Source organism: Hippopotamus amphibius, chromosome 1, assembly GCF_030028045.1.
Source record: "Hippopotamus amphibius kiboko isolate mHipAmp2 chromosome 1, mHipAmp2.hap2, whole genome shotgun sequence".
Classification (NCBI taxonomy): domain Eukaryota; kingdom Metazoa; phylum Chordata; class Mammalia; order Artiodactyla; family Hippopotamidae; genus Hippopotamus; species Hippopotamus amphibius.
In genome coordinates, this window is record NC_080186.1 from 28,938,324 (window position 1) to 28,965,432 (window position 27,109).

General features: G+C 52.1%; 2 protein-coding genes across 2 annotated transcripts; both read right to left on the bottom strand.

Annotated features, from left to right (window-relative positions):
- Positions 1–3,209: 3,209 nt before the first annotated feature.
- MRPS15 (mitochondrial ribosomal protein S15) lies at positions 3,210–10,174 on the bottom strand. The gene is made up of 8 exons (XM_057712663.1): positions 9,945–10,174; positions 9,613–9,657; positions 7,810–7,885; positions 6,775–6,823; positions 6,222–6,306; positions 5,203–5,261; positions 3,574–3,765; positions 3,210–3,336 (listed from the first exon to the last, which is right to left on the bottom strand). The coding sequence occupies exons 1-8, from the start codon at positions 10,078–10,080 to the stop codon at positions 3,223–3,225; spliced, it is 756 nt and encodes a 251-aa protein (XP_057568646.1). The 5' UTR covers positions 10,081–10,174; the 3' UTR covers positions 3,210–3,222.
- A 1,921-nt stretch (positions 10,175–12,095) lies between these two features.
- On the bottom strand, positions 12,096–25,165 carry CSF3R (colony stimulating factor 3 receptor). The gene is made up of 16 exons (XM_057696460.1): positions 25,110–25,165; positions 23,123–23,206; positions 20,227–20,523; positions 19,143–19,266; positions 18,800–18,987; positions 17,860–18,029; positions 17,590–17,743; positions 17,418–17,497; positions 16,437–16,650; positions 15,355–15,543; positions 14,853–14,954; positions 14,089–14,235; positions 13,816–13,956; positions 13,478–13,571; positions 13,150–13,231; positions 12,096–12,760 (listed from the first exon to the last, which is right to left on the bottom strand). Exons 2-16 carry the CDS (start codon positions 23,184–23,186, stop codon positions 12,281–12,283), a joined length of 2,526 nt encoding a protein of 841 aa, XP_057552443.1. The 5' UTR covers positions 23,187–23,206; positions 25,110–25,165; the 3' UTR covers positions 12,096–12,280.
- Between the last annotated feature and the right edge of the window lie 1,944 nt (positions 25,166–27,109).

Consider the following 27,109-nt stretch of genomic DNA (forward strand, 5'->3'; position numbering starts at 1 on the left):
AATTCCAATACTTCTAAGACCTACTCATCATCTTCCCCTCCAGCCAATCAGACTTGAAACCTGAGCCTTGGTTTCCATCTCCCTTCCTCTGGGTCGTATTATCAGTCACCAGTTCTTTTTCCTCCAAAATCTTTCTCACATTTACCTCTTCAATTCTTTCTTTCTGCATTACCGTTTCTCCAATATTAAGTGCTCTTTCTCTCCTCCACGAGGCTGACTGCTAGGCTACATTTCAGAAGACACTGCTTTCAGTGTGACACATCCTTTGAGTGGCTCTCTACTGTTTGGCAGATCACAGGCAAAATGCCTTCGCCTGGCATTCAAGGCTGTCCACTCTGGCTCTAACTGCCTTTCCAGAGACTTCTTCTGCACTCCCTTAATAACCCCACTCCAGCTGAAGTCCACTCATTAGTGTCGTTCCCTGTTTGGAGCATCACCTCCTTTTCCTCATAACACCCACCACTGGAAGGTCTTGCCTTAACATATACCAAGCTCAAGTCCTTCCCACACCTGGAGTCTACTTCCTTTCAAAGCCAAGTTTAAAAAAAGAGTAATCCACACTCACAACCTGAATTTCCATAACATCCTCTTTCCCCACCTCACTGCCACTGGATTCAGCTCTCTCCACTCCACTGAAACTGCTTCACCATGAAGACTTTTTGTCCTTAACTGACATCTCAGCAGTGGATAGTATACAGTAGCTGAAAGCTGGCAGCCCAAGGCTTTGCTTTGATCTTGCCTGGTCTGTGCACTGTATAAAAAGGGAATATAGCTAGGATGGGAATTTAACAAGCAGCTTAGCATCGTTATCTTACACCTGGCCTTCATGCATTATGCTATCTGCCTGCTTGCTAAAGGCATTTGAGTTTTCTACAGTGTAGATTCCCAGAGCTTCTCAGACTACTTTTTACCCTAGGCAGTGTGATATAATTAACAGAACGTGGCCTTTGGAGTCAAGACAGATGTGACTTTGAATCCTTGTTTGCCCCTAACCAGCTGTGTGAATTTGGACAAATTACCTAACCTCTCCAAGCCTCAATTCTCTCATGGTAAAATGAGGATAATTATGCCAATATGGTGAGGGGTGGCAGTTTGGTAAAGGTGGCTTTAAAGATTAGATGAGTTAATGTGTGTCTAACGCAGTACTTGAAACAATGCCTTTCCTGAAGGGCCTGTACTGTGACTGTGTGAACGTGTTCCTTCTCTTGCCTTCCCTCCACTGGCCCCCTTACATGTCGGCACCTGGCCCTTCACACAGTCTCTTAAGTAGGTGTGTGTACTTGAGTCCTGCCCCATAAAAGGCCTTTCCTCCTATTCCTGGAGGAGGTATCTGAGCAGCTCATCTTCAGTTCTGACCCTCTCATCTCACTTCTGATTCTGCAGGATCCCAGGCCCTCTGTTCCACTCTCACTTCACCTTCCCTTTAACCTCAGCTGCTCCTCCTGACTCAGACTCTACCCACAGAGATCATCCTTCCCATCTGGACAGGGCCATTTTTGCTTTGTTTACATTCCCTCCCTGGGCAATTTCACTCATATCCATGGCTTCAGTCAGCTTAAACGTAACTCCCAAACCTGTCTGTAATTTCCAGCTGCTCTTTGGACATCATTTTAACATACCTTCCTTCCTTTCCAGCGTTCCTCAGTGGCAGGGGTATTGGTGTTCAGACTTGAGAACCTGATAAAAGCTACAAGTCCTGTCCATAAAACTGTGTATGTACAAAACATTGCTTATAAATTCTGGCTTCCCTTCTTACTCAGAATGAAGTCTAAAGTCTTTCCCCCAGTGTAATAGACTGAATATTTGTCCTTCCCAAATTCAGAGGTTGAAGCCCTAACCCTCAAAGTGATGGTATTTGGAGATGAGGTCTTTAGATCATGAGAGTTAAATCAGGTCATGAGGGTAGAGCCCTCATGATGGGATTAATACCCTTATAAGAGGAAGAGACTCTCTCTCTCCTTCTCCCCCTCCCTCCCTCCACATGCGAGGACCTAAGTCAGGAGGCAGCCATCTGCAAGCCAGCAAGAGATTCCTCACCAGCCAGCTCCTTGATCTTGGAATTCCTAGCCTCCAGAACTGTGAGAAAATAAATTTGTTGTTAAACCCACTTAGTTTATGGTTATTTATTTAAAAAAATATTTATTTGGCTGCACCAGGTCTTAGTTGCAGCACACAGGATGTAGTTCCCTGATCAGGGACTGAACCAGGGCCCCCTGCGTTGGGAGTGCGGTCTTAGCCCCTGGACCACCAGGGAAGTCCCAGTTTATGGTATTTTTAAATGGCAGCCTGAACAGACTAATACACCCCAAAAGCTCCATATTATCTGGCTTCTGCTTACTCTGACCTCATCTCCTCCTACTCTTCTCTTTTGCTCACTCAGTTTTAGACACAGTGTCTTCTTTGGGTTCTTCAAACATGCTAAGCATACTCAGGCTTCAAGGCTTAAGTGGATGGGCTTTGTGGGGAAGGGCTTCTCCATGACACCCCAGAATTTATAAGGAACGTTAGGTACCTGTGCAGTTTTAGGGACAGGACTTGTAGCCGTTATCAGATTCTCAATCTGAACACCAATACCCCTGCCCCCAGTCAATCAACTGCTTTGATCTCTCCCCCTCCCATGCACCCTCGCACTGACGCTGCTTAACTATCGGAAACAGCCTTGTTGCTATCCTCACTCCTTTGGTTTCCGTGCTCCACAGAGGACAGGGTACAGTCTCCTCAGCCAGCATATGAAGCCTCTCGTAGCCCAGCTTCAGCTTACCTGTCAAGCTGTATGTCCACCTCTGCTGCTCTCTGAATGCAGCATGCACCTGTACATTTCTTTGCCTCTGCGCTTGCAATTCCTTCTGCCCGGACGCCCTCCCTCCCCATTTCTGCCTGGTGAACTTCCACTCATCCTATAGGGCCCTGGCTAGAAGGCAGTTCCTAGCCTGGCCTCCTCATGCAGCAGCCAGCCAGCCACGCTTCCTCTGTGTCGCTGCCTGCTCAGTCTTGCCTCCACTGGACAGCGTCTGGACGACAGGGGGTTGTTTCTGAGGGTGTATGTGAAGTGTGTTATGAGAATGCATCCTGTGGTATGTGAGGGCAGGGACTCTGCCTTAGACACTCCCGGGACCCCAGAACTGCACGATCGAATGAATTCCTCCTCGTCCTCTGGCCACAAAAAGCCCCACCTTCTCTACTGTTATTCTTCAAGGCAGCAAGACATAACTTCAACAACATTTATTGATTTTCTTTGATGGCTTCTGGTCCGGCTTTGGAAGGGCTCTCTGGGTTCTTCTGGCCTTGTTTTAAGGCCCTTTTTTGCTTCTTCAGTTTTTGAGCCTCTTGGAAAACCTGGGGATGAGAGGGAACAGGAAAGGTCTTTGTAATACTATGCAAAACCTCATACCTGGAGCAGCTGTGGAGGGGGGAAAGTGAGCCCCCCAGATGGTTGCCCCAGCCTTTCTCCATCGGCTTGGTGGCCTTGGGGCCAGCTCCACGCCTTGCTCAGAAACAGAAAACCCCTCCCTTCTGCTCTCTCCATCACGGTCCTAGAGTGGGGCCAACCAAAGCAGGAGTTCTGACTCGTACCCGAATGCACAGAGCCTTCTTGGTCACCCAGCGGCGGTGGGCTTTTCGGTAGTACATAGGGGGAAAGGTGTACTCAATCCCCAGCTCCCTGCATGTCTTCTCAAAGACAGCATAGTTGGTCTTGCGGAGGTTTTTGAGCATCTTTTTCCTCTGGTCAATGCTCATCAGCAGATAGCGCTTGTGGGCTTTGTCCTGTATGAGAGTTGGTATTACTTTGAGTGTTATGTAAATAAGTGTGTGCCTCTTCACAGTAACAAAGGATGGTCATCTTACCCTGGCACTGAAACTTCCCCACAATCTTAGGCAAATATTACTGAGACTCTGAGGCAGGTAGTGTTACTATTATTTCCATTTTACAGATGGGAAAATAAAGGCTCAAAGATAACTAATTCATTAACGGTTCTAGAACTCTGCTAGGTTGGGACCTTGTGTGGGGTCAGGTCTTGAATCCAGATCCAGTGGTCTGACTCCACATCTCATGCTCTTTCCCCTATACCACCCACTCAGCCTCTCCATAGCTCAACAGATTGTCAGCTGGGGTGGGGAGGAGGGAAGGCCTAGGAAGACCCCTGCCCACAGCCAGGCACTGCTCCCTTAGTGGGGCTGGCATCCCATACTCCAACTCTAATCTCCAAGGAGCAGCTCAACTAGCTTCAGGGAACACTGAGGTGCCAGGCTTGGAGCTGGACCAGTCTGTGTCTACAACTGTGTGTTTATTAAAAATACCAGCAATTGCCTAATTATAGCAGCTCTGTGTCCGACACTGTGCTGAGATCTGGCAGAATTGTTAGGAATGTGGGTCCTGGAGCAAGACCATCAAGTTTCAGGTCCTAGGACATCATTTCCTAGTGGTGCGCCTGTGCCTGGAGGGATAACTTAGTCACGCCACGCCTAGACTATTCTGCACAATGGGATACAAAGACGAGTATAAGGGCTAAATGAGCTAATGCATGCAAAGTATTTAGCATGAGGCCTAAATATTTTTATTATTATTTTTTTATCCTTTGAAAGCTTTTACTTTATTTTTTTAACCAAATAAATATGTTTATAATTTTTTTTAAGCTCTTTATTGGAATATGATTGCTTTACACTCTTGTACCAGCTTATGAGGTACACCAAAGTGAATCAGCTGTATTGAGGCCTAAATACTTTATATGCGTCATGTTGGCTGCCATTACTTCATACAGCCCTTGCAATCCTGTCAGCAGGTACTATTAGCATCCCCATTTTACAGACAGGAGAACTGAGGCTTGGGCATGCAACTTCCCCAGAGTCACACAGCTAGCTAAGTGGCAGTGGTAGAGCTGGGATTGGAACCTGGGGCAACCTGACCCCATGCACATGTTCAACAACTGTTTATTGAGCGCCTACTGTGCACCACACACTGTGCCCTTGCTCTGAAGTTTGTGTTCTTGACTATTAGTGACACTTGGCACTGCCCTGAAAGGCTCCCATTTCTCCCCTGGAGATGGGAGGGAAGTGCGTCTCCCACTGCAGCTGAGGGGTAGGTGCTCTGCTGCTCCGGCCACCAGGCTTCTCAAGCTGTTTCTCTGGACCCAGAGCCCTTCAGTGCACAGGCTCCTCTCCCCCAGCTGCTGGGGTTAGCTGTGAGTGAGGCCCAAGGGTTACCTTTCGATGTTTCTGCATGTGTTCTTCATAACTGCGGATCTTGACAGTCAAGGCAACAACTGAAACCACAAACCGCAGAGGATGAGAGCCGGGCACAGAGGAAGGAAGGGCCAGACCTCGGTTATGTTTTAAGACCTCAAGGAATAACAATCACCAAAGCTCTTGTACAGCTCTCTGTCATTCCCGGAGCGCTCTGAATTTCAAGATCCCAAAAGACTGGATTATTTTTCCTTTAGAAAGCAAAGTCTAAGGAAGGAAGTTCCTTAATCTTATGAAGGTATCATCCCCAAACCCCAAATCCCAAATTAGCATTCTTAATGATAAAACTTTAGAGCATTCCTATTAATTGCAGGAATTAGTCTGGGATGCCCGCTATCAGGGTTTATGATTCAACACTGCCCTGGAGGTCCTCACCAAGGCAATAATTTAAGATCCCCAAACTATCCAGAGCCTCCTCCCTGCCTCTCCCCTCCTAGCTGCCATCCTTATCTCTGCGTTTTCACTCATGAGTTTTCAGAATTATCAGCTCCCACTCATCTCCTAAAGCCCTAGAATATCCTTCCTTCAGGTATCCTCTTGTTTGACTCAAGACTGTATTGCAAAGATAGGGGCAAAGGCAAAAGCAGAAGGTAGCCCCAAGGAGAGGCGGTCACTACAGCAGGCCCTTCCCGTACATGCACTGAGTTCTGGGAGCACTGCAGAGAGTGCAGTGGGATCGCTGGCCCTGACCACATGCCCTTTCACACCACCTTAGCTGTAGAATGGAGACAGAGACAAGCTCTGGTTCCTGAGGAAACTGGCCTGAGCTTATACAGAGGTACGAGGCAGGACCTGGGTGCTGACTACGGCATCATGGAGCTCAGGCTACAGGGTCCAGTTTTCATTGTCCCTGGTTCTTCCTGTCTCTCCCTTTATCAAGCCACATCTAATACCAGTGTATTTGCAGAGGAGGAGCCTGGATCAAGTACCAGCTAGTAGACTCCCCTGCACCCCCACTCCCCAAGAGCCCCCCGACCAACTTCGAGCCTCCAGAGAGCTGGTGTCCTTAGGGTTTTCCACGATCTTGTTCATCAACAGCTCTTTCTTGATTCTTAGCTTCTCCTTCTGTTGAAGATAGAGACAGAGAACCTGTGAGGTCTGCCGCCCCTTAAGGACTAGCCCTCATACCTCCAAGGCCAGGGCTGCAGTCACAGCAACTCAGCCGTAAGGCTCAGGGCCTGACTTCACTCTGCTCACCAGGGTATGGCCTCTGGTCAACCACATGACTATTCACATCTAGGTGAGCCCAAGGTCAATGCCACTGACAGGAGAATGTTGGGTGAATGTCCCCAAACCCTGCTCACTCATCAGGCATTAGATCTCTATTGCATACCTACTGTGTGTCAGGTGCTAAGGGTACAATGAGGAACAAGACTGTCCTTGCCCTGGAGCTGCTCAGTCTGGGGTATTGACAAGAGGACATAGAATGACAGTGGGATAAGGGCTGTGACTTGAGAAGCGTGGGCTGGGAGGTAGGAGGGAGTCTTAGAGAAGAGGACTGAGAGAGGCTGAGGCTTGGCAAGGGCTACTCACCTGGTTGGCCATTTCCAAAGATAAGAGTCTTTTCACGACATCATCAACCCTGTGGAAAAACCACAGCACCCAAAAATAATAAATAAATAAATAAAATTACAAAAAATAAAAAATAAATTAAAAAAAAATAAAATACTTGGTGAAAGAGATATAGATTTATACATAGTTACCATATCATGGTTACACCTAGCAAGGTTAATAACAATGTCCCATAAAAAAAAAAAAACCACAGCAATGAGAGACAGGTATGGGGAGGGGGGTAAGAGGGAAGGGGAGTAATGCTGTTTCCATTTTAGTTCAAAAAGCAAGGATGATTGAAAATTTATTTTACAACACGAGTCTCTCTGGAAGTGAGGCACCATTTCTCAGAGATTAAAAGTCAGCACGGATCTGACTTGCTGGGCTGAGAACATGGAATGATGTGATAACTGTAGAAAATTGGGGCTGTCAGCTCGAGTGCTTCAGGCTTATCACAGGGAGGGCAGAAAGAGGATTTCCATTTTATCTGGAATCTGGTTCAATCTGTCTTGAGACACTTCAATTCTACGATCATTGTTTCCTTCCCATGTCACACTGCACAGTGGGAAGGACTGGAGGGACTGCCCAGGCCCCACTGCACAGGACTCGGGCTGAGCAGAGGATCCTGGTTTTAGTGTCTTTCAGCCCTGGATTCAAACTCCAGCTCTGCCCCTTAGGAGCTGTATGACCCTGGGCAGTCTGATCATCTACAAAATGGGGACACTATTTCTTCACTCACAGGATCAAGAGATGAAAGATTTCTACAAAGACCCATGAGGCATGGTGCCTTCTTGGTATCTAATGGTAGAGGGTCTTTACCCAGAGCACAAAAAGAGCAAACAAGTGCACTCCATCTGCCCCTGCTGCCCACTCACCCTCACCATGCCTGGGCTTCTATAGTTCTCTGCCCCATTCTACAGTCAAGCTGCAGATACAGCAGGCATCTATTTTGAAGCCCTCTCCTTGCCAATCCTCCCAGGACCCCCTGCCTCATCAAAGAGATTTCTTGCTGCTTACTTCTCAATTCCAGGGACGTTCTGGTAGTCCTTGAGCAGCATGGAAGGGGGCAGGTCATCAACTTGGCTGGGCTGGACTGTCAAGTGTAGGGATGGAAAACACCCAGAGTCAACTCTTACTGCCCATCCTCCAGGGCCTGGCTCTTCTCACCAACTCTGTCAGAGACATCCAGGGTCTCAAGCCAGGCACTGGGTGTCTCCGGGCTCAGTTTCTCCTCCGCAGATCCTGTGGGCACCTGCTTTGATATTTCATGCTAGGAGTACGTGGCCTTTCCCAACACCTTGTACTGTGCCTGCACCTCTCACACATCTGTCTGGCTCTACAGTTATCAGACGTCCCACTAGGATGGGTCCTCCTGTGGACAGACTGAGGTCGACTCCCCTTGAATTCCCCAGTCTTGTCTGTGGCCCAGCACAGAAGAGGCACTCAACAAATACTCGCTGGGGCTTCCTAGGTGGCGCAGTGGTTAAGAATCCACCTGCCAATGCAGGGGACACGGGTTCGATCCCTGCTCCAGGAAGATCCCACATGCCGCGGAGCAACTAAGCCTGTGCACCACAACTATTGAGCCTGCACTTTAGAGCCCGTGAGCCACAACTATTGAGCCCATGTGCTGCAACTACTGAAGCCCACGTGCCTAGAGCCTGTGCTCCGCAACAAGGGAAGCCACGGCAATGAGGAGCCCACACACCACAACGAAGAGTAGCCCTCATTCACCGCAACTAAAAAGAAAGCCCGCGCACAGCAAAAAAGACCCAACACAGCCAATAAAATAAACAAATAAATAAATTAATTAAAAAAAATAAAAAATAAAAAAACAAATACTTGTTGGGCTTCCCTGGTGGCGCAGTGGTTTAAGAATCCGCCTGCCAGAGCAGGGAACACTGGTTTGAGCCCTGGGTCCCCTGATCTCCCCGCGGAAGATCCCACGTGCTGCAGGGCAACTAAGCCCGTGCGCTCTAGAGCCTGTGAGCCACAACTACTGAGCCCATGTGCCACAACTACTGAAGCCCCTGCACCTACAGCCTGTGCTCCACAACAGGAGAAGCCACCGCAATGAGAAGTCCATGCACTGCAACGAAGAGAAGCCCCAGCTTGCCACAAGTAGAGAAAGCCCGCTCACAGCAACGAAGACCCAACGCAGCCAAAAAATAAAATAAATAAATTAAAAACAAAAAACAAAAACCCAAATACTCGCTGGCTGATTGCATGAATGAAATAAGGGGCTTGAGGAGGGAACCTTAGCTTTAAGATGTCTGAAATGTAAGCACCAGAGAGAGACCACAGGAAATGCTCAGCCTTGGTGTGTGCTTGCAGGTGAGGCAGAGGCATAGGAGAGATTACTTGTCCTCTCTTACATGACTTGTCCTCTCCAGTCAGACCCTGCTCTGCTGCTATGCAAATAATATTAAGTAAATAATATGAAGATCTAGTAAGAGATCTGAACAGCTAGCTCTGCAGACTGCCTGGGAATGGGAAACCAGGCCCTCCGCCTCGGAAGGGCCGACAGGGAGTGCTATATTCTAGTGCCAGCCCGGTATGCCCTCTGGCTGGCTCATTTCCACTCCCACCCCACTCTAAAAGCTCCTGCTCCCACCCTCCACCTCCCCTCCCTTGCCCTTTACGCAGGCTCCAGACCCACGGCTTTGCGACAAAGTGGACATGGGCTTCCTCGCAGGACCTCTGGCCCGCCCCTGTGTCCACCCCCCCCACCTCCACTCCTCCGCTCCCCTAGTGGCTCAAATAGCCACCTCTGTCCCCCGTGGCTCTCTTCCGCCCCAAGTCCCACCCAAGAGCTCCTACCTGGTTTCTGAGTGGCATATCCGCGGGCGACCGGGAGGATAAGACCTACGCAAAAAAAGAGGGGGCCGAGGCCATCTGCTTAAACAGTGCAGGCTCGATTCTGATCTACGGCCCTCGCATCCCCCTTCCTCCTTGGCCTCTGCGCCGAACTGCCGCCCTATTTCTTCCGCATCCGGATGCCCCATGTCTCTCCCCCGTCGCCTTACTTCTTCCCCACCCACCGCTCTTTCTCCTGCCGCTACACCTGCCCCCACCGACCTCTTCCTCCGTATCCTCAATCTCCGCCGAACCCCATTTCCCTACTCCCGCTGTCCCGCTTCTCAGTTCCTCACCTCCCGGACATGAGGGAAGGTCCCGCTGGACGGAGAGAAACTTGGCGCACCCTCCGCCCGGCAGCCCGAGGACTGGGGCCTGGGTCACTGCCTGGGTTCGAATCGAACTCAGCGCCCTCCACGCCACCCTCAGCATGGTGACTTCTGACCCTCAAGGGACCCGCGCCACAGCCGCCGTCGCCTTCGCGGTACGGACTGTGTTACACGGGCGCCGCCATGTTGGCTCAGGCTCGACCAATCGAGTGCAGTTGTGAGAGCGGAGCAGACGAGGACCGAGATGATGGATTGCCAGGCAGGACTCAGTGATGCAGCGGGGTTGGGTCGAGGGGAGAAGTGCGGTTAGCGGTAACGCGAGGCACGGGGAGCTTGGTCGTTGCCTGCGCTCGTTAGTGGTATGCGGTGCTGTATAAGCTCTAAGATGCCACTTTTTCTTGGGCATGCATCGCGCCCTTAATCCCACTCCTCTTTCCTGACCCCAGGCCCCGGTTATCTTGGGGGTTTCTGTGGGGCCTGTCGTGGTCTTCTTCCCCCAAGCTAGTATTTCCACCCTCTTTCCCCCCAGAGTGCAGGATCGGGCCTGTAAGAACTACTGGGTTTCAGCCTCTTCTGTGGCAGCGTTACAGCATGGTGATTAAGCTCGCTGATTTTGGACAGCCCTGGGCTGGACTCCTAGATTAGCCATTTATTGGCTGTATGATTCTGTGGGCAAGTCATTCAGCCTTTCTGGGCTACAGAGTACTTACTCATCCGTGAAATGGGGGTGGTAATAACAGTATCTATCTTTTAGGTTGTTAGAGGATTAACCCAGGCAGTTGTGTGCACAGCACCCGGAATATAGTAAAGCATTCAAGAAATATTAGCCTTGATATTTGTGAAATGAGGGGTGTAAGAATAAATGCCAGTTAAAAGTAGGGAAAACAAATCTTAATTTTCCCTGGTACAAAAAAGGTTAAGACTCTCCTCCCCCTTGCTTTTCTGAGAGCATTTACTTTAGAATACATGTAACTGTGAATTCTTTCTCTGTCCTTTTGAGACCTATGTAAATCTTTTTTAAAAGCTAAATAAGCCTCTTGCCAGTTTTACAACCCAGGGAAGTCTTTTTCAAGGACCTGGGAGCCATCTCTTTGAAATGTAATCATTGAGAAAGATAGAGCCCCTGTTTCCCAGTTTCTGCGGGAGGGTAGAAGCCTAACCAGCTGGTGCCCAACTCCAAGTTGCAAACCTCCCTCCTCTCATAAAGATAAAGGCAATTAGCCAACCCAGGTGGCTACCCCATTTCCCAGCTGAATTTAGGATGACCCCTGTGTGACAAATAGTGCTGTTAAGCCCTCTTGCTTGAGGACTAGTTATTGATCATCTTGAGAAAATGTATGCGAGTTGTATCCGCTTCGCTGTGTAGAAGGGTATGATTTCGTCTTTGCAAACTCTTGAGCTGATTGCCTGTGACATTCTGCTTTAATTCTCATCCAATAAAAAAAAGTTTTCTTCCTCTTCTGCCCTTGTGGAGAGGTTTTCTAGGTTGGTGGGAGATTTTGTTTTTAATTATATTTCTGCAACAGGGATTACTCTTTTCCCAGGTCTGTTCCCCACATCCCTCAGTTCTCTGTGACTCCCTCAGTAACCCTGGCCACGGTGCCCTAATGGTCATTTCTCAGGTCTCTATCACTAGAATGGGAAGTCTTTTTTTTTTGGCCTCCCCTTGTGGCATGTGGGATCTCAACTCACTTCCCTGACCAGGGATGGAACCTGTGCCCCTTGCAGTGGAAGCTCGGTATCCCAGCCACTGGACCGCCAGGGAAGTCCCTAGAATGGAGGCTCTTTGAGGATGGACTGAGCCTAGTCATTTTGGAACCCCCACGGCCAGCACGGGGCCTAGGTGCTAGGTGAGGTCTGGTTGAATGAAGGAATTAAGGAAAGAATAAATAAACGAACAATTCTGAGGAATACCCTCCCCACCCCACCCCAACCCCTGATTTCTAGGGCCCTGAAAAGAAAACGAACAGCGATTCAGGCACACTCAAGCGTTTCTCAAAATCAAGCCAAACCAAATCAGAACATAAACCAGTTTAAAAGACTGAAATGATAGGAAATAAGTACAAAAGGTTAGTGGGCAGGGCTTGACAAAGCATTCTCTGGCCTTTGAAGTGGGAGGCCCAGCCCATGGAAATTGGGGGGATGGAGGAGGGATGCTGGGGGCCAGAGATAGGGGGAGACTGGGAGCCTTTCAGCCTTTCCTGGGGCTGGGTGGTTTTTTAGTGATGGGCTTACTGACCTCCTCTTCTCTGGATAGCCCAGGCTATCAAGAAGCAGCCTCAGGTGGGGAGTCCCAGGAAGCCCTAGAAGCCCCCGAGACCCTCCACCCCACTGACCCGGAGCCCCTGCAGGAGAGGGAAGTCAAGCAGTGGCTCAAAGATACAATCATCCTCCGGGTTTGGGACTAGGGCCTCTGGGGTCCCCAGGGGGCTGGTCTGGAACCAGAGGTTCTCATAGGACTTTGGGCTGGGGGTGAGGCCCCCCAAGAGGGGCTGAGTGGAGTCGCAGCGGAGGTAGTGCCCAGGCCCTGGGCTTGTGGGGCTGCCTAGCACCTGCACGTAAAGGACCTGGTCGCTGGTGCCAGACTGGGGCTGGGGCTGGGTGGAAGGTACTCTTGGGTCCCCCTGGAGCACATAGGCCTGGACCAGGGTGGGGAGGCCACAGGTCCCTGAGCTCTCGTTGGACTCCCAGGGCCCTGGCTTCTTCTCTTCCTCCTCCAGCACTGTGATCTTGGTGATGGGTGGCATGCCAGGATCCCGAAGGCTGGGCAGCTGGAAGGTTTCCTAGGCATAAAGATGTGGGGTGAGGGCCTGGTTCATTTCACATATCTGCCCCAGCCACTGTTGATTCCTAAGTTGGGACAGTTGTGGGGCATTCCTGCTGCTCTTTGCTGAAAAAAAGGGTTACTCAAAGGATGCAAGGCATCTCATATGTTCCTGACACGTGAATTTCCCCAATACTTCTGCATGGGAATAGTCCCATTTCACAGTGAGGTGCCTGAGGCTTTGAATGGGTAGAGCTGGGGTTTGCACTCAGGTCTGCTTTGCTCCAGAGAGAGGTGAAGTAATGGGAAGGCCTGAGTACTCATCCTTAGAAGGCTATCCTTTCACGTTGAGCCTGGGGTGGGAGCCTAACCCCCAGCCCCATTTCCCGCTCCCTCCAGTGTTCTCACCTCTGCCGTGATGGTAGGCACCCAGGACCCCAGGCTGCTGTGGGCTGGGTCTGGGACACTTGGCCAGAGGGGATTCTTCCTGCTGGAGAAGGGGGCAGTTGAAGGCTGGGTCAGGCATGCCCTCCCGTCTTTCCATCCTTTCTCCCACCTACTCCCAGCAGCCGAAGGGATGACCCCTTCGTGCGGAGAGGAGAAGGTGGAGGGCCTGACTCCCAGACCTGGGCCCTGAGGCCTGGCAAGGCTGAGAGGAGCCTAGACTGGCTCACTTAGGCCTGAAGTTGCCTGTAGGTAGGGCTAGTTGGGTGTCAGGTCTCTCGAGAGAACTCACCTTGGTCTGCAGCAGAGCAGGGCAGCCCCACAGAGGCAGATGAGCAAGACTAGGAGGCCGAACAGGCCCAGGAGGATGTGCAGCTGAGACTCCTCTGGGGTGAGGCGAAAGCCAGAAAAGGTAAGCGTGCACGTAGGTAAGGATGGGCCTCCTCCCTCAGACTGGGATCTGAGGGCAGAGCTAGGTCTTCTCCCTCAGACTGGGATCCAAGGGCAGGGCTGGACCTCCTCCCTCAAATCAGGGGATCCAGACAAGGCTTATCTCCTTTCAAAATGGAGATCCTTTGGGTGAGGCACCCTCCCAACAGCCTTGTCTGGCCAGCCCCCTTCTCCCCTTACCTAGGGCCAAGGTCATCAGGGTGAGGCTTGTACTGTTGGTGGCCCACGCCTGGCTGGCAGCCATGAGGTGGACATGGTACAGGCTGGAAGGCTCCAGGTCATGGAGGACAAAGCTATGGGAGGAGGCATTCAGGACAGTGGCTGGGAGGAGAGGAGAATGGTGAGCCTGGGCTGGCCACTGAGCCTCCCCAAGGCTGCTGAACACCAACCGCCCCCTCCCCCCACTCCCTGCCCCGGCCTTCTGGGGCTGTGGGGTGCTGAGGACAGACTCACAGAAGGACTGGTCCTGAGCATTGGTCCAGAAGATGGTGTAGTGGGTAAGGGGGCTCTTCCCCAGCTCAGGGGCCTCGGGCACCCACTCCAGCTGGGCCCAAGTCTTGCCAATGTGCTTTAGATGCAGCTCTGGGCCATGGGAGGGGGCTGCCGGAAGAGAGAGGTACCGGGGCTGACAGGGAGCAGGGTGGGGGGTAGGGGAAGAGCCCAGTTGCACTTCTTGTGGCTCCCCAGACCCAAGAACTGGGACACTTTGTGGGGTGGGTGATATAAGGGAGTCCAGGGGGACTCATGTCCATGCCTCATTTTCCCAGGAACTTTCCCTGAATCCCACCAGCTGCTGATAAGTGGCTGAGCTGTGAGTTGAACCTGCTTTTCTTTGACTCCAAAGCCTCGCCTCCTGATTTCTGCCAGGCCTGATCTTGTCTGGCTCACTATGTGATTTCTGCCACTCAGTCTCTGAGTTTATGCCAGGCCCTCGGTCTAATTTCCATCACACGTGACACCTGATCAGTTTTTGCCAGACTCGCTCCCTGAATTCTGCCGAGCTCACTGCCCAATTTCTATTACCCCTCGACCTGACTTCTTTCCAGCTGTAGGGATCCAGTGTAAGCCAGGGGTAATCTTAGGATTGGGAGATACCCTCTTCTGGGCCAGAGGTAGGGGAGGAAGAAAATATTCCCTCGTATTCTTGATTTTGGGGACCTAGACAGGCCTTGAGAAAGAGGAGGGGATTCTGAGAAGGGGCCTGGTGACTGACGAACCCATCTCTTGGGAGTAGGCATAGATGTTCTGCGAGGGTCCCTGGGTGTCCTGGTACAGGGGGGTCACGGTGATCTCGTAGAGCTGAAAGGGCCTGATGTTCTCTGTAGAGAGAAAATGGGGTCGGCGCTCTGGTTAGGGGCTAGCCTCTGATGATGGGCAGGGGCTAACCTCCAACTTCAGGGATAACCTGGGCCTCATACTGCAGAGCTGGCCTCTGCAGTCTCTTTTTCAGACCATTTGGTGGAGGTTAGGGGCAAAGAGTGGAAGAGAGAGCTAGACAGGAGGCAGCGTCAGGGCTGGAAAGAGAGGACCCAGGTAGACTGCAGGAAGAACTTCCAGGTTCTGCGGATGTGGGATGAGAAGAGTGAAGGAACAGGAAAGACTGGGGAGTCTGCTACTTTAGGGTGGTTCAGCTTGCCCCTTGTCTACTGTCAGGCGGGTAAAATGTGCCCTCTGCTCCCTGGGCCTGCCCGCCTGCCCAGCCCCCCAGGCCTGCCTCACCCTGCAGCAGGGTCCCTGCAATGCTTCCGTTATGCTCGATCCTCCAGGTCTTAGGGCTGCTGCTGGGGCTGGGGGGGCTGAGGCCCCACTCGATCACGTAGCCCTGAGGCTGAGGGCTGGGGGGCTCCCAGCTCACCCAAAGGCTGTGAGGGTCTCGAGCCATGGTGTGGAGTCTGCCCACAGGCAGGCCTGCAGACAGATTAGGAGACAATGACATGAAGATGAAAAGAATGCAGACCCTGGAGCCAGAAGCCTGGGTTCAAGTCTGGCCTTTGCTACTTACAAGCTGGGTGACCTTGGGTAAAGTCAACATCGGAGCCTCAGTTTCTTCATCTGTAAGGTGGAAACGATGATAAAAGTTCCTGCCTCGTAGGGCCGTAGTGCGGATTAAGTGAGGTGGTGCATGAAACAGACCTGGTGTGGAGTAGTGCTTGGTCATGATGAAAGCTAACCCTGTGCGGTTCTCGGTGTGGATTCAGATTCATTCACTGAGTGCACTAACAGTCCCATTGTGGGGCACAACTACTGTCCCCATCTTAGCAATGAGAAAACTGAGACACAGGTTAAGTAGCTTGTCTAGGGTCAAGTGGCTGGGAAATGGGAATATTAGCTGTTGTCTTTGTTAGTCTCACCTTGTGAGGACCCATGTTCAGTAGCACCTGGGGATGGTAGTGGCTGATTCCCTGAGAATGAGCGGTTAACTCAGGGACTGTGTTCTGGCTGGAAAAACTTAGGGCTTTCTTTCCCATTTCCTTGGCCGAATAGACTCTATATGTGTGTGTGTAGGCACCACCATCAGCTTAACCTGGTTCTGGCTAATGATAATAATAATAGCTAACATATATGGAGCAGTTACTTTGTGCCAGGCATGTGTCAACTCATGTAATCTTCACAGCGATGCATTGAGTTAGACACTGTATCATCCCCATTTGTTAGGTGAGTAAACTGAGTCTAGGGAGGGTAAGTAACTTGCCTGGATCACACTGCTGGCAAGCGACAGGGCTAGATTTGAACCCAGGCAGTCTAGCCTTCAAATTTACATGTTTAACCACCATGCTCTACTAGCTGCCGGCCCCCTTTACCTCCCCTCTCCAAGAAGACCACCGGGGTGGGATGAGAGGTCCCAGCTGTGTTATAGGCCTCAAGGACCACCTCCCGGGCTTCTGAAGGCAGTTGGAAGGTACAGTTTAGCTCTGTGGTGTTGCAGAGGGTTGGGTCCGCCCCAGCCTGGTCTGAGGGCCTCCAGGAGACAAGGTACCCTTGGATCTTCCCGCTGTCTTCCTCCAGGGGCACTGGCTGTGGTGGGCATAGGAAGAAAAAGATAAGGAGATGCCCAGGGACTTCCCTCGTGGTGCAATGGTTAAGAATCTGCCTGCCAATGCAGGGGACACGGGTTCGAGCCCTGGTCCAGGAAGATCCCACATGCCGCAGAGCAACTAAGCCCGTGCACCACAACTACTGAGCCTGCATTCTAGAGCCTGTGAGTTGCAACTACTGAGCCCATGTGCTGCAGCTACTGAAGCCTGCGCACCTAGAGCCCGTGCTCCGCAACAAGAGAAGCCACCGCACTAAGAAGCCCGTGCACCGCAATGAAGAGTAGCCCCTGCTTGCTGCAAATAGAGAAAGCCTGCACGCAGCAACAAAGACCCAATATAGCCAATACATAAATAAATTAAAAAAATTAAAAAAACAAAAAAAGAAGACACCCAGCTCATCATGAGTCAGGGAGGGCTTCTAGATGGGGTGGCCATGTCCCAGGAAGTGAGCCCCTGAGGCTGGGAGCCAACCCTCCTCCCTCCCTTCTTTCCTCTGTGCCAGGTCCTAGGAGGGAGGGAAGGAAAAAAGCAAGTTGGTGTATGCAAGCGGGCACCTAACTAGGTTTGAGTCCTGCATTATAGTCTCTCGAGAAGGGCACTACCCAGCTTCCTAGGCACATGCAAAGTGCATGCAAATCACATACAGGTGCATCCAAGCCTCCCAGACCTGTTGGAGTCCTGAGCCCCAGCTTGCAGGGGTCTGTTTGGGTTGAGAGAGGGGGAGGGATGGGCTTCAGTGGGGGTTACCTTCCAGAACAGCTGCACATCCACTGTCCTGGGGTCCAGCTGCCTCTGCCGCCACCAGGTGTCCAGTCTGACGATGGGGGCTGTGAATGGAGCAAGAAGAGAAGGTCCGGGAGGGCCCTGGAGGCCAGACTGGCTCCTGGTGGCTGCTGCCAGCGCATCAGCACACACTCACCCCGTTGTGTGGTGGTCAGCTCCAGGCTGGGGCTCCAGTCACTCCAGTGGCCGGGCAGGCGCCAGCGGGTGCAGCGCACCTGCAGGGCGTAGGCTGTGGATGGGAGCAGCCCGCACATCTCATACTGGAGAGTCCTGAAGGGCAGGGTGCGCACCTGGTGGTGGGGGGCATGGCTTTGAGCCTGGATCTCTGTGCCCTTTGGGGCCAGCTCAGCTTACCCTCCCCTCAGCCACCCCCACCCCAGGCTCCTGAAGTTGCCCTCCACCTCACCAGGTCCCAGCTGGTTTCTCTGTGCAGAGGCTGGTGGCGCAGCTCACACTTCTGCTCTATGTGCAGGCTGGGCTTCCAGATCTCCCAGCGTAACCTCAGGCAGCCTGGCTGGGGCGGGGCCACCTCAGGACTGGGCTCCAGGGCCCACAGTGTGGGGGGCTCCACTTTCACTGCAAGGAGAGGGGTTGTCAGACCCTTTCTCTGCTCTATCCTATAGGGTTCTGTCCTAGTTTCTGCTTATCTCCTTGTCTATGGTTCCGTTTCTTCTCTGGGTCTCCATTCATGGGATGTCTGTGTCTTTCTGTCTTTCTCTGTGTCTCTTCATCTCTGTGTCATCCTGTTTCTGCAGGTCTGTCTCTGTATATGTGTCCGTTTCTCTCTCTGTTTTATACTCTTGCCCCAGGGCCTTTGCACTGGTTGTTCCCTCTGCCTGGAGCACTTGCCCTCCAGCTATCCCGTGACTTGCTCCCTCATTTCCTCCAGGAATCTTCTCAAGTGTCACTTTCTCAAGGATACTTTCACTGACCACCTTCCTGAAATAGCAACCGCCCCTCTCCCCATCCCGTCCCCTGCTTAATTTCCTCATCAAGCTTATTTATTCTGCCCACTAGAATGTAATATTTGGGGGGCAAGATGTTTGCTATTTTGTTTACTGCTGTATCCCCCACACCTAAAACAGTGGCTAGCGCAGAGTGGCACTTGAAGAAATTTGCTGAAAGAATTAACGAGTGTGTCTCCTTGGCTGTGTTTCTTCCACGTCCCTGTCTGTGTCTCCAGAGCTCTGTCTTCAATTGCATCCCACTTTGTTTTTCTCTCTCCGCTTCCTCTAGGTCTTCTAGCATCTCATTGTCTGTCGCTGGGTCTGTTTCCCTCCCTGTGCCTCTCTGGGTCTGCCCATTGTGGGGGGCCTCTCGCCTCCCCCATACTCAGTGTCACCTACCAACATCCATGGGGACAAGGCAGAGCTTCGGGGATACGCTGGTCCCCAGCGCATTCTTGGCCTGCACCCAGATGCCCATCTTCTGGTACAGCTGCAGGTGTTTGCGGGGGATGGAGCAGCGGCTCTGCCCGTCCTCAGGCACGCAGTCGGGGTTAGAGTCCTCCTGGGTCTGACAGTTGCCCCGGCTCCTGCCAACAGGCCAGGTTGGGTGTCAAGCAGGGGAAGAAAGTGAGGCCCCCTTCTCCCTCCCATCTTTGCCTCTGGGTCCCCCCCACCCACAGCCCTACCCATGCTCTGTCCCAGGACCCAAAGTAATGGGGTTGGCGTAGAGACCTGTACTCACTTGAAGCTCTTCAGGGTGAAGCTGGTGGACAGGTAGGGGTCGGGCCCTGGCTCCCACTGGCAGATGAGGCTGTTGGTGGTGAGGTTCATGAGGCAGGACAGGTTGTGGGGTGTGGCAGGAGGGTCTGTGTATGGGGCGGGGAGAGTGAGGGCTTTAGGTAAGACCACTCAGAAAGCTCCTACTGGGACAAGTTGGCCTCATTTCCTTGCCCCGGGTCATTCCCTTGTCTCCATGCAGGGTGACCCCAGAGGGGCAAGCCCCGGGGGATGCTCAGTTACAGGCACATACAGGGATAAGTACCACAGGGCCTCCACAGAGCCTCTCAACTCTGCCCATTTTGACAGTAACAGTGTAGCATCTGGGTTTTCATCCTGGTTCTGTCATTCATTAGCTATGTGATCTTGAAGTCACCTAACAGCTCTGTGCCTCAGTTTTCTCATCTGTAAAAAACTGTGCCTCAGTTTTCTCATCTGTAAAATGGGAGTAATGGTAATAAACCTACCCCTGAGGGTTATTGTGAGGACTGAGTGACTCCCTATGTATGCAGTGCTCAGAGCAGTGCCTGGCATATAGTGAGTGCCCTGTAAATGTTAGCTTTCAATATTGTTGATTCTTAAACAAGAACCTTGGTCTTTGTTTTAAATTATGCATTGGCTTGACACAAATTCATCCTTCTCAGTTCAGGTAGGAGGCTGAGACTGGGGTAGGGGAGAAGCTGGGAACAAGCCCAGTTGGTAGAGAATGAACGCCCTGGAGACACCCTCCTGTGGCTGGGGGGTTGGGCTTACTCGGCAGCCATATGGAGTAGTGGTTACCATATTGGCTTTTGAGCCACACTGCCTGATATAAATCTTGGCTCCATCTTTATTAGTTTGTGACCTTTAGCATGTCACTTATCCTCCCTGAGCCTCAGTTTTGTCATCTGAGAAATGGGGCTAAATATCACTACCCACTGGTAGGGAGGATGATATGATATGTTGCCTATAAAGTGCATATTGAGCAAGAGTTCAAGAAAGAACAGTTCTTATTAGTATTGGCAGGAAGGCATTGGAGGCAGAGTGGGTGGGTGGTTGCAGGGACTCACAGCCTGCCTGCAGTTCAGCCTGGTCCAGGATCTGCAGGCTGTTGCCCCAGTGCAGGCAGCAGGAGAGAAGGGCCCGAGAGTGGTTGAGGTGGGGCACAGTGATGGTGGACTGCAGGGTCCCATTCGGCAGGTGCTGCTGCCTCGTCCCGGGCTGAAGCTCTGCCTCCAGTTTCCATACAATCTGCAGTCCCGTGCCCAGGTGGCTGCAGTTCTGGCTGATAATGCAGGAGGCCGTGATGGGACCCCCCAGGCGGACGACGGGGGCTGAGAGGCTGATGTGCCCACACTGCTCCAGGCCTGGGGTGGAACAGAATGGGCCATAAGTGACTCCTCTGCCTGACAGCGCTGGGCTCCTCGACTCAGTACTCCTAGACTCAGTGCCTTTACCTTCTTGCTTTACCTCCCAAAACATGGGGCTGGAATGGGGAAGATGTGTATGGGGACTGTGAGAGGCTTTCAGGGGTGAGATCGAGATAGTGGTGTGTGGGTAAATGTATGTCAACTGGCTATACAGAGAGAAACAGGTCCTGGTTTGTAGCCTGGGCTGCTTTCCCTGGTGTAAATGTTCCCACCATGGCTGATTTCAAGCTACTGGTGTGACTTCACTGAATGTGGACTTGGGAAGAGTTGTACACAGTCAGCACTTGCAAGCCAACCCCAGCACACTGCCAGATGGACACTAGTCCCCTCCCCAACAATGGTGAAGCAATGGTTAGAATGATAAGAACCCTGCAGCCACAGCAATCTTTTCAGATTTCAGATCTGATTGTTATCCCATCGTGATCACGGCACTTCAGTGGCATGTTATTCCTCTGAAAGGCAGTACGGTGTGATGGATAAGAGCATGGATGTTGGACCTAGACTGCCTAGGTTTAAAACCTGTTCTGGGGACTTCCCTGGTGGTGCAGTGGTTCGGAGTCTGCCTGCCAATGCAGAGGACACGGGTCCGATCTCTGGTCCGGGAAGATCCCACATGCTGCGGAGCAACTAGACCCATGAGCCACAACTACTGAGCCTGCGCCCTAGAGCCCGAGAGCCACAAGAACTGAAGCCTGTGCACCACAACTACTGAAGCCCGTGTGCCTAGAGCCTGTGCTCTGCAACCAGAGAAGCCACTGCAATGAGAGGCCCGAGCACTGCAGAGAAGAGTAGCCCCCGCTAGTGGGAACTAGAGGAAGGTCGTGCGCAGCAACAAAGACCCAATGCAGCCACAAGTAAAATAAATTTATAAAAACAAAACAAAACAAAACAAAACAAACCTGGTTCTGTTGCTTATTAATTTTATGACCTTGATGTTACTGAGACTTTATGTGCCTCAGTTTTCTCATCTGTAAAATGGGGATAAAAAAGTCCCTACCTTAGTGTCGCTGGAAGGATTAGATGTGAGAACACGTGTTAAGGCACTTAGAACAGTGCCTGGCATGTATTTGCTGCCATGATTAGGATAAAGACTCAGATCCTTCTCTTAGCCCTTGTGGCCTGGCCCCTACCTAACCCTCCAGGTTCTAGCTCGGACCATCCTCTCTCAGCTTTAGTCACTCTAGCCTTCTTGCTATTTCCTGAAAATGCCATACTCCTTCTAATCTCTGCATCTTTGTACTGGCTGATCCTTTTGGGAGGTGCTCCTCTTCCTCTCTCCCACTCCTCTTTCACTTGGTTAACATTTAGGCATCTTGCAGGGAACCAGACCAGGTTCTGGCCAATCAGACCAGGCCAAGCTCCTTGAGCTTTCCCAAAGCTCTTATTATCCTTCATAATTATAGTCAGGTGATTATTTGCTTGTCCGCCCCCCCCAGCTAGACCATAGGTTCTGTGAGGCCAGAGTCCTTGGCTGTTTCGCTCATCGCTGCATTCCCAGCGCCTGGCACAGAGCAGGCCCTTGGCAAATATGTGTGGAATAAACGAGTAAGCACGGCACTTTGCCCACAATGCCTTCTCTCCTCTCCCAGGTGTTCTTCAGCCCGTTTTGCTGATGGGGATGCTGAGGCCTTAAGAGGAGCAGCGATTTGTTCAGGGTCACAGAGCAAGTTCATCGGGGCTCCTACTGCTCCACAGACTCAGAATTTCAGACTGGAAGGAACCTTGCCAACTGTTTAATTCAAAACTCCACCAGATCCTGAGTCCTTTACAGCAGGGCTAGGATGGCCTGTTTTTGTATGGCCTGCCAGCTAAGAACATTTTTCATATGTCTAAAGGGTTAAAAATCAAACCAAACAAAAAACAAACAAGAACATGTAACAGAGACTGTATGTGGCCTGCAAAGCTGAACATTACATCAGACAAAGTTTGCTGACCCCTGCTGTGCCTCTGCCTGCATACCCCCAGAGATGGGAGGCTCTCCACTTCTCAAGATTGAGTTCCCATAGTCTGGAGAGCTCTGTCTAGATTCTCTTTATTTTATTTTAGCCATGCCACGTGGCATGCAGGATCTTAGTTCCACAACCAGGGATTGAACCCGTGTCCCCTGCAGTGGAAGCACAGAGTCCTAACCACTGGACTACCAGGGAATCCCCTGGGATTCTTTATTTCAGGATTAAAGCTGCCTCCTTACGGCTTCCACCCTGATCTCTTTGCTGCTCATGAAGGCTGCACAGGACTCAGAGGTTCCTTCTGACAACCTGGCAGAGATTTGCAGACAAGACCTGGGTTTTCCCCACCTTCTCCGGGCTGACCAGCCCAGGTCCTCTCACCTTTCCTCAGAGGTGGTGGTTTGCCTACAGAGGTCTACACGTGGCAGCCCAGCTGCCCGACATCTGTGGCCCAGTGGACTCTTTTGGGATCCTCTGGGAATCCCGGGAGTGCTGTGGCAGAGCTGGAAAATGACTCCCTCCTGCACCTCCAGCATCTCTCCCTGTGAACCCCTCTCCCAGGCGCCCTCACCCCTGGCCATACTCACTTCTGGGGAGCAGCAGGATGAAGAGAGCCGCTCCCGCTAGGCTCCAGGCTCCCAGCCCCGCCATAGCGCTGGCCTGGTGTTCACCTGGAGGCAGAGGGGGATGGTTAAGGTCATGGACTTTGGAGTCAGAGCTGAGCTTAGTTCTTGTTCTGCCATAGTGTGGCTTCCACCAGGTTACTTGATCTCTCTGAGCCTAGTTTCATTGTAAAATTCAGCTAACAACAGCCTATACTTGCATAGGGGTTTGGGAGGAAGACCCAAAATGATACAAGTCAAGGGCTTCACGCAGTGCCTGGCACGTAGGAGATGACTCTAGAAGTGGCAGCCACTGTTATATTTGCCTTCCAGGAGAGAGTGGGGAAGGAGCTACAGGGAACAGCATTCTTCCCCGCTTCCCTTCTGTCTTAGATGGGTTCCCCCCACAAAGCAGAGCCTGAGGTGAGGGCTTGCATGCAGGTAGTTTATTTTGGGAAGATTCCAGGAACAGAGTGAGGGAGTGGGGAGAATGAAACAGGTAAAGAGGGGAAGCCAACACAAGGGTGTGTCATCAAGCCAGTTGCCTTTATGGACGACTGGGACTTGATCCTGCTGGAACCTTCCAAGGAGCCATATAGAACACGCCTCAGAACTGTCAATCCCTTGGCTGGCAGAGAGGATGGGAACATTTGTTCACCAATTCCTGTCCCCCGTTGGTCAAGAGCTGTCCCCTGGGGTATTAACTCCCGGCACATCCATGTTGCACATGCATGAGTACCAGGCAGGTTCTCCTGGGTAAGCCATGCTCAGAGGGTCAGAGATGCTCCCTGGCAGGAAGGGACAACTCCACAGAGTAGCTGAGGACAGGTTACACCTTGGGAAGATGGCTGTCTCAGCGATGGCTGAAGGGAAAGGTGGGCTGAGAGGATACCCCCAGTTCTGGGCAGAGACCTCTGGAGGCCTTCTGGGGCCAGGCATCCTGTGGTCATGGTGACAGTGCCCAGATGGAGGGAGCATTAGTTTCCTCTAATTAGTTCATTAGTCTCAGGAAGTATGCAAAGATTTCTACTGCTGGGGTGGGCTTCCAGCCTTTCCACTCTGCTCCCGTTGGGGCCTTGGGGCCAGACACCTGATCCTCCAGAACTAATTGATGCTCTCGGTGGCAGGTCAGTGGGAATCACTGACCAGCCTTCACGTACATACATGAATACATGCATGTAGGTGGTGTCCCAGCTGATCCCATGTGCTCCCCTGTGTTTAATCCAGAAAGGATTAAAATCCTCTCCCTTTTTTCTCCCTCCAAGACAGAGGTGTGAATAAGAACTGCCCAGATACCCAAGGCTGTTTCTACCCACAGCACTCTTAGTTAAACTCGTGGTCTATCCTTATATGTTGCAGTATTAGGATACCAGGTGAATGATAGCCCGTAAGTCACCTTTGTGCAAATGAAGAAAAAAGCACCCCTTCTTCTGGACAAGTGCAGCCCTACACTAGCACCTGGCAACTAGAGAACAGGCTGAATTTCAGCTGCCATTTGCTGGGCAGCTTTGTACAGTGAGAAACCTGCACAACTGTTCAGAGCACCCCAGTCTACCAATCAGTGGTTGGCAACCTTTTACCTATAGCATGCCAGTTTGATTATCCACTACGCACACTTGTTGGGGAAGATTTAGCCTCCTTGGCCCAGATTTTGGGACACTGGTGCCCATCTCCATGTATTTTTGATCATATCCCAGCCCCCCTGCCCAGCGAGGTACCACTTCATCCCTCTCCATTGCCTCCTGTCCAGAGTGGGCAACCCAACCCCAAACCCCAAGGGGCCCAGGCATCTTCTTGCTGGGTTGCCAGGGGTTGGCACATTTGGCATCAGTCCCTGGTCCCCCCACGGCAGCCTTGGGTGCTCCCCACCCCAGCTGAGTGAGATCTGGGGCCAGGTAGAGCATGGTCTCACTCTCTAGGGGCCCCGCTTTGAGTCAGACCACCTGGTCTGAACCCTGGCTCCTCCACTTACCAGCTTGGTGACCTTGCACAAGTTACTTCACCTTTCTGAGTCTCACTTTCCCCATCTGTGAAAGAGGGATAACAATAGCACCCACTTCTCAGGGTTGTGGTGAGAACGAAATGAGATGGTCTGTGATAAAAGCATTTAGCATGGAGCCTGCATAGAGGAAGCACTCAATAACCATGTTATTTTCACGCGCCATAAAGCAGGACACTGCCTCATGGAATCAGCATGGTTTAGTGCCTCCCTCCCCTGCTTACAGGCTGCGTGGTCACAGCCTCCTAGGACTGTCACCTTGCTTTTGTCTGTGTCGCACCGCACATTTCAAAGCCCCATTTCTGAATCCCCTGCTCCTCGACCCCTCCATGTCCCCTCTTGCTCCAGACATCTCAGCTCACTCTCTGGCCTCTTTCAGGGTCCCAGCGCACCGCGCTGTCCCCTGGGGTCACTGCATCACCCCCCCTTCTGCTTTCCTCTCCTTTCCCTCCCATCACACTCAACCTTCTCCCCTCCCCTTCTCCAGTTCACGCTCCTCTCTCCCCTGTTCTTTCTCCTCCCCTTCACGTGGAGATTCTTTCCATGCGAGGAGGGTTGTGGGGAGGAGGAGGCTGGGAATGAACAAAGGGAGAGGATTTCCCAGATGTGGTTCAGACAGGGAGAGACAGGCAGAAAAGTAGGAAAGTGGGATACAGAGACCAAAACGACGGAGAGAGACTCACAGAGATAAAGACTGAGGCAGGAGAGAGAAAAGAGTCGCAGACAAGGACGCTAATACACAGAGATGGAGGCACTCGGAGGCCGAGAAGCGAGAGGTACTCAAAAGAGTTTAAGATTCAAGAGACAGAGGGAGCCGTGAGAGACAAAAAGAGGCATAGAGAGACTCTGAGACAGAGAGAAGCTCAGAGGCACAGCGAGCCAGAGAGGGAAAGGAGGAGGAAAGAGAGACAGAGAGTGAAATAGACAAGGATGGAGACAGGGAGCCGTTAAGACAGGTTCGGAGAGAGACGCGGAGAGAGCCGGCGAGGATAGCCTTCCTGAGTCCAGCCCTTTCTTGAGCCCAGATCAGTGTCCTCAAAGAGATATTAGTCTGTCTGTGACTTTCTCAATGCAAAAAAAAGTAGGGATACCTTGGGAAAAGAGACTCAGTGTCCAGGGCTCCTGTTTCCAAGAGACAAATCCTAAAGGCAGGAGCTCTGGTCCCAGGCCCCGTGCGTACGCACACCCTTGACAGAGCTGGGGGAGCGAAACTGGGACTACAGGGTCCCCTCGAGTCCAAGGCCCAGTCCTCCCTGGGGCTCCCCTACTCACCCTGGAGCCTGCGGCCGAGCACCCGCCTGGCCTCCCTGGTCTCTGCTCTCCTCTTCAAGGCAAGTTCCTGAAAACAGCCGCAGCCCGGCTTCTCTCCCCAGCCCTGTCGTTAATGGCTCAGCCGCTGACAGGCGCAGGGGCTGCGGATTGCAACACCTGCCCAGCCTCCTTCCCTCCCTTGCATTGTCGAGGCTGGCAAGGGCAGCCCCTTCCTCCCAGGAAGGAGCCTGGGAGGGAAGCCAGTGAGGCCCGGGCAGCCTTCCTGCCTCAGGGGTCTTGAAGGGGCTGAGGGATGTGGCAACGTTGTCCCCCTCCTCTGCCTCCGGATTTCCTGACCTCAAAGCTCTGAGGCCAGCGAGGCCCAGGCTCCAACCCGCCTGGGTGCCATTCCCATTCCCTGCTGTCCCCCTGCCTCCCGGGGGAGCATTATTTGGAGACAGACCCCGGGTGAAAAGCTTGCTCTGCCCTAAACCTCTTTTTGGCACTAGCCTTGGGGCCCTGATCCTCTCAATATTCAGGGGCCAGCCCCCAGGTTACAGGGAGTTCTGTAACACAGTACCTTCCTCCCCGAGCCCCTCTTCATGGCATGTTCCCTACTGTTGCCCAAAGGCCACAAAGGCAGAGACATGCGGACTCTGGGGACAAGACAGGGGGTCGCCTGTGAGGCTCCAGTCTTCACAGGCTCACTAGAAATTAGTAAC